Source organism: Chenopodium quinoa, unplaced genomic scaffold (genome assembly GCF_001683475.1).
Source record: "Chenopodium quinoa cultivar QQ74 unplaced genomic scaffold, ASM168347v1, whole genome shotgun sequence".
Taxonomy (NCBI): domain Eukaryota; kingdom Viridiplantae; phylum Streptophyta; class Magnoliopsida; order Caryophyllales; family Amaranthaceae; genus Chenopodium; species Chenopodium quinoa.
Window position 1 is genome coordinate 1999875 of NW_018743204.1, and position 7088 is coordinate 2006962.

The following is a 7088-nucleotide window of genomic DNA, read 5'->3' on the forward strand; positions in this document are numbered from 1 at the left end:
TTTTAACACTTTTACCCCATCTTAACCACTGAAGGGCCCACTTTTTCCCACATGCTTACATTTGCCACTCTTAAACTCATATTTCCACACTTTTTTCTTTTCTTGGTTCCTATGCAAATAGTAACTGTCCAGAACATTAAGGAACGGAATTAATATTCAATTTGCCTCTCTCTCTCTCTCTCTCTCTCTCTCTCTCTCCCTCCTCTTTAGTGGTAATTTCCTACTAAGTTCTTATGTTGTTTGTTCCAGTGTACATAAAATGCAATTCTTGTATGAAAATTTATTTGGCTTTCTTAAGCATCGCTGTAGTTTTTGACAGCTTGATGTGAAAAAGTGAGTTTAATGAACTGACATAATGTTCACTTGATGTGATTTTTTTTTTTCCAACTAACAATTATGCTGTTTTATTTTGTTCTAAGATAAGCATTCTCGTCGAGGATTGCAAGCGAAGGTACAACAAAGGAAGAAGTTGAAATATCTGAGGAGAACTGACTGGGAGTCCTATTGCTTTGTTCTTTCAAAACTTGGCCTCCGTGACAATCCTGATTATAAGAATTAAGATTTTATACAACTATTAAGTTATTGTTGCGGTAAGGAAATTTTTGCCTTTATCTTCTTGGCTCCTATATTCAGTTCAGAAGTCCTTTTTTTTATATTTAAATCAAAGGCACTAAGACCACTATCAGTAGTGAGGAAAAAAAAAACCTCTCAATCTCTCTCTACCCACTTTCTCACTCCTCCCATACAATTTCTCTCATCAAATGTTTTTTTCACTACATCAATGAGGAGAAAAAAAAACCTCTCATCACTTTTTCCTCCACTATTTACTATACCCCACCATAATACACATCATCTTTTTATTTTATCTTTATTTTGAAATAATGTTTATACTACATATTTAATTTTCCAATACAATTAAAATATGTGAAAATAATTTATTTTTTAATTACGTTTAAAAATAATTTAATAAAAATGTATAATTTAATAACAATTTATAAGTTTTATATTTACTTTTCAATTACGTTTAAGAATTTATAATCAAAATATATCAAAATGCATGTCTATTTATAGAGAAAAAAAAAATCTATCCGTTGGTGAATTTTGTTTTTTTTTTTTATAATTACAACGGTTATATTTACCTTACAAAAATATAACCGTTGTAATAAAAGCAAAAAAATCTGATTGGTTGGAAGGACAAAGCCTGACGCGTGTTGCATCCCCATTGGCTGGGTCTGACGCGCGTCAGGCCAGCTACCCCCTTTTTTTTTTCCCTTTTTCCCCCTCAAAACGGCGTTGTTTCGCCCTTCTTTAAGGCAAAACGACGTCGTTTTGCAAGCCAGAAAGGAAAAAAAAAAAGGGAAAGCAGCGTGTACATGTGGGGCCCACCGGTTACTGTTCACGAGTATTTCCCCTCAACTCTTGTGCGTTTTCCATAGCTCTCAACGGTGAGGGTTTTTTCCCTCACTAACGTAATGCTCGGGTATTTTTTTTACACCTTTATTTTTACTCGTGAGGGCTTTTTTCCTCACTGCCGGGAGTGCTCTAATGGTGGCTGAGATTAGAATTATTAATGCATCCTTCCATTCTGTCTTCATTTGTATACAGTACACGAGGTGTTCCAAAGTTTTCATGTAATAAAGTTGAGTGTAACAAACTAGGAATATCAAGTCTAGCCAACGAAAGTCAGATTTTTTGGGGGATAAAACAACATTTGCAGAGTTAAACTAGCAATATCAAGGAAAGAGTATCTCTAAAGGAGGGGAGTACACTAATAAAGGAAGCAAACAAACTGATAGTCCCGTCTTAACAGAAAAAAAATTGAACACTAGCCTGGGCCCTTGAAGAGCATCAGAGGGCGATGAGGCTCACCTTCTAGGAAGGGTATCTCCACGCACCCCACACATTATTTGCCAAGGCCTACTTACATTATTTACAAGCTAACACATTCCTTGGCTAGAAATCTGTAACCAAATTATATGAAATGTAAATCAACATTGTTAAGATGAGGTGAAACACAAACAGCGATGCTAGAATCACTTATCCCTGCAGCAACGACGACTAAACAGGCAGCAATGTTTTCCAGTCAAATGAGCACGCGCGGTCCTTTTTCTAAAGAAGTGTACGAAAAGCTAACATTGCTCTTTTTACACCATCAGCATACTCAACAACTAAATCACGTTGAACTATGTCTACCTGGAGCAAGTACATCACCATTATAGCAACTTTGTCAATATATAATCAAATATTGATCAAATTGTCTTTTATAAAATTTAAACCTACAAAATCACATCTTAGTGTACAATAACTATCATAGCACATTGTAGTATAATATTATCCAAAAGTTTTGGTAATTTTATTTTTAATGTAGATAAGCAAATTGTAGAAAGGTTCGATAACATAATTAGGAACAGGGAATCAATAACAAAAACATAAAGAGTTGGAGTTACCAAATGGGGCGGAGACAGTTTGCTTTGCGAGATGACTCAAAATTCAAGGCGTAAATTGGGGATGTGGCTTATTTTAGAAAAGTCTGTCCCATTTATTTCATCATATCTTTCCTTCAATCCATTGCACGAAAATATATCAAGCACTGTGAGGGAGGGGAGGATTGCTTCTGGCAGCGAGTTCAGTTTCGGAGAACGAGTAATAGAAAGTGACCGCAAAGACTAGGGGCAATGAAGCCACTCCGGGTGGGTTTCATATTTTCACAATCTTTAATACAGAGACTTTGAAGGGAAGTCAAGTATTGAATGCCCTTTGGTAGATCTATCAACTGTGGAAGACCAAACAAGTTCAAGTTAGAGAGGGCGTGAAGGTCTTTCCATGGAAACCCTTTTTCTTCTTCCAATTCCAGGTTAGGACAATACTCAATACAGAGGCTTTTCAAGTTGGTGAGATGCTCTATTCCCGACAGACTCTTTAAGTTTCGGCAACTTTCAAACTGTAGACTACGAATGGAAAATGCGTACTTCCGATGATACTCTTCTTCAACACTCGACAAACTCTCCACCTCCATATGACGCAATCTGAGTTTATCAATGCTTCGTATAGACTCCCCAAAAAGGGACTTAATTAATCCTAAATTGTCTGTTTTTAAATCTCGCAAATCAAAAACATCAACACCAGCTGAATGATTGTCGTTGCTGCCGCTTGAAGACGAGGCAGAAAATGAGGAGGCAGCAGGGGTGGTTGCATTTGCTTCATCATCTCTTTGTTCACAAAATGTAAATGCTTCATTCAGGTCCCGCAGACTAAGACCTTTCAGACGTGGACATCTAGGAAAAGACTTCAACCTAGGACATCCATCAAGTAACAGTTGATCAAGTGACGGAAACGAAAGTGCAACATTATTATCAGACTCCATCAGCTCTACATTGGGAATATCTACAAGATGAAGAACTTTCAGATGCTGGAGTTGATTCATTGCTGGCAGATGCTTCTTCCTCGGAATTCATTGAATCGTATGTATATCCCTCTTTAAAACTAACTTCAAGTGTACCTCTAAGGTTAATTAGAGGTACCAAATCTCTTAGTTGCCCCGTCTGGCCTTTCTTGGAACTTTCTGGCCCAAACACAAACCTTGTAAGGGTACGTAGACCAGTCATACTATCCATTCCAATGGGCATATGAGTCAAACTAAGGCAATATGTCATCTCCAAATGCTTAAGATTGACTAGTTCCCTCAAGTCCTTAGGCAACTCTTCTAGCCTATAACAACATCTTAGGTTCAATACTTGCAAATTATAGAGTCTACTAATTGACTCGGGAAGCGTCTTCAAATACATATTGAAATAGAGATTAAGATACCTTAAATGCAAAAGGTTCTTTATTGTACTTGTTAAAGCTTTTATCTTAAGCTTGTGCAAGTCCAACACCCTCAAACGCCTGCAGTTTGCTAATATTGTGGACACATGTGATTCACATTCCAGCCAATGATGCCGGAGAAGCGTACGCAATCCACTCAATTTGCTAAAAGTATCACTTGGACTAAGCACCAGAGAGCGCCTAACTAAAATAGCGAGATGACGAGATTTTCTATCAAAAGGGCTTTTGCTAGTGTCCTCCATCAAGTACGACTCCTTTCCTGCAATTTCTTGTGCAAGATCATGAATCAAATCATGCATTTTACAAGAACCTATTTCACCATGATAATATTCAACATCTTGGAAAAAACATCTCTGCAATAAAATTGAAAAATACTCCTCACCAACATCTTCTGTGTTTTGCATATCATTGATAGGTTCAAGATACCCTTGTGCAGACCATAGACGGATCAATAACTCTTTCTGAATCCCGTAATCCTTAGGAAGAGTGCACAATAAATAAAACAACTCTTTAATTGTGGCTCAAGGTAATTATAACTAAACTTCAATATTGGCATTATGCTCTATTCACCTTGGACCATTTTAGACAACCCAATTCTCTGAAAAGATTTCCACTTGCTTTTCTCTTGACCATACAACATGCTCCCCACAACCCTTATAGCCAAGGAACATTTGCACATTTTTTAACGATGTTTTTACCAAGGTCCACAAGGTCATCATCAATCTCTCTACTCCCTAGGTTAAATGCTACTCTCTTAAACAAACGCCAAGAATAATCATCTGACAAACCTCTCAATCTGAACATTGGATAGTCTCCTATAGCTCCTGCCACCCTTTCTGAGCGTGTAGTCACCACAACTCGGCTTCCTCTCGCACCTACTTGCAAGAAGTCTCTCAACTTGAGCCATTCATCACGACTTTCGTTCCACAAATCATCTGGAATAAGGAAATATTTTTTCCCTTCTATACAATGTCTCACTTTATTCTGCACCCCTTCAGCTCCTATATCACCATGATCTTGCTCAGTGGCCGACTTCAACATCTTACAAAGGATTTCTTGCATGATGAAATCATCAGAGACACAAACCCACAACTTCAAATCAAATTCGTCATTAATTCTAACATCATTGTACACAAGTTGAGCAAGAGCAGTTTTGCCTAGTCCTGCCATCCCGACAATACTCACAAAAGAAACACTATCAACCGAAGAATCTGATTCTCTCAACAACATACCCATAATCTCCTCCTTATCAGTATCTCTCCCAATAATACTATCTTGATGGACATAAGACCAAGTTTCCTCTTTTCTCTTAACTGGCCTATACACATCACTAAACCCAAACTGAGTATGATCTTTAGCAACACCATCTAGCTTCTTTCTAATCTCCTTAATCTCATTACATGTCCTAAAGCGAAAAAGCAACTGATTTTCACTAGAAAAGAAAGCGTGTACCTTTTTCGGAATCTTACTGCCAGGCATCCTTTTATGTTGCTGAGCAACCGTGGCAAACTTGTCGAACAAATCATCAGCTTCATAGACAGCATCCTTGAGCTTGTTAACCCACTCCAACCCCTGATTGTTGAGCTCGAGATGCCGGGAATCCGCATCAAGGAGGACTTTCTGGATGGTTTCGACGGTGCCTCGGAGTGCCTCAAGTTGCGAATCATACTTAAATTTAGAGTAGAACTCTTTCAATTCCTTGCATTGTAATGCTGCAAATAGAGTTTGCGCAGCACCCAACACCATACCCACGGCCACCTCCACTGTCATGATTTTTTTTTTTTTAATTTTATTTATTTTTTTTGCAAAAGAGAGGATGAGAATAATTATGATGAGATGGTATGATATAAAACTTGCTAGAACCACAACTGGCTTATCCTTTATACAACTACTTGTAGACGTAGTAAAGTGTTGGGAAAATTCTCCAGATTTTGGCCAGCTTTTTTTATTTTTAATTTTATTTATTTTCTTACAACAGAGAAGATGAAAATAATTATGAGATGGTATGATATAAAAATAGAACCATAACTGGCTTATCCTTTATACAACTACTTTTGTAGACGTAGGAAAGTGTTGGGAAAATTCTCAACAGTTTGCCCACTTTTTCCACAAGAATGATGAATAGATTTCTCCATATACCAACGACTACAATAATTAAGGTTTTAGGATATAATTTAAATAAATTAGCGGTTGGAATGATAATTGAAATGAAACTCCAAAAAAAAAAGGTCCCTTCTTGCTCCAATCTCTACTCCATATGCCCTCTACATACATACGGCCAATTTGCAATTTAATTAAAAAAATAAAAAAGATAAAATAAGAATGAAGATAAGGTACATCCGTACATGGTACAAGGCTATAAGGTACATGATGATAAAAATGAAAAAAATAATTTCAAAAAACAAATTTAAATGAACTATTAAGGTGTATGTCTTATATATAGAGGTGGCCAGTTGGCCGGGTTGGACCCAGCCCACCCTAACTCGCACGGCTGGTGGGTCACGTGGGTCCGACCCGGTTTCAATCCGGCACAGCCCGGCACAGCTCGGATTTAATCCGGGTTGTGTCGTGGGTCCAAAATTTTCGACACAACCCATTTCAACCCAGCTCAGTTTAACCCGTTTGATTCGACCCAAATCGCACAACCCGTTTTGACTCATTTAATTCGACACACCTAGCCCGTGAACCCACCTAACCCGACCCACCTGGCACAACCCAGCCCGCACGGCCCACCCGCACGAATGACCCACCCAACCCGCACGAGCCAACCCACCTAACCCGCACGCATGACCCACCCAACCCGCACGCATGACCCACCCAACCCGCACGGCCGGCACAACCCGCACGGCCCGCACAACCCGCACGGCCCGCACAGCCCGCACAATTCGCACGACCCGCACGGCCCGCACGGCCTAACATCCATTTTAAAAAAAAAACGGCTAGTTTTTTGTATCTAACGGCTAGTTTTTTGTATCTAACGGCTAGTTTTTTAAGTGTATGATCATCCATTCTATTTTTCCTATAAATACCAATTCCATTTCACTCAAATTTCCACACAAATTCAAGCTTTCTTTCTCTCTTACTTAAAAATTCTTATTGTTCTCAAATTCTCAAGTGTTATATAGAGTTATATTTTTGTTAAAAAAAATCTCCTTAATATTATTATTAGTATTCTTAAGATTCTAAAAAAAAAAAAGTTCTTCTCCATATTATAATTAGTAATCATACAAAAAAAAAATGAGCTCAAGAGGAGGAATGGGAAG

General features: G+C 38.1%; 1 protein-coding gene across 1 annotated transcript; it reads right to left on the reverse strand.

The window, feature by feature from the left end:
* Positions 1 to 2109: 2109 nt before the first annotated feature.
* LOC110733977 (putative disease resistance protein RGA3) lies at positions 2110 to 5595 on the reverse strand. The gene is made up of 5 exons (XM_021914045.1): positions 4524 to 5595; positions 3808 to 4135; positions 3500 to 3708; positions 2642 to 3384; positions 2110 to 2193 (listed from the first exon to the last, which is right to left on the reverse strand). The coding sequence occupies exons 1-5, from the start codon at positions 5593 to 5595 to the stop codon at positions 2110 to 2112; spliced, it is 2436 nt and encodes an 811-aa protein (XP_021769737.1).
* Between the last annotated feature and the right edge of the window lie 1493 nt (positions 5596 to 7088).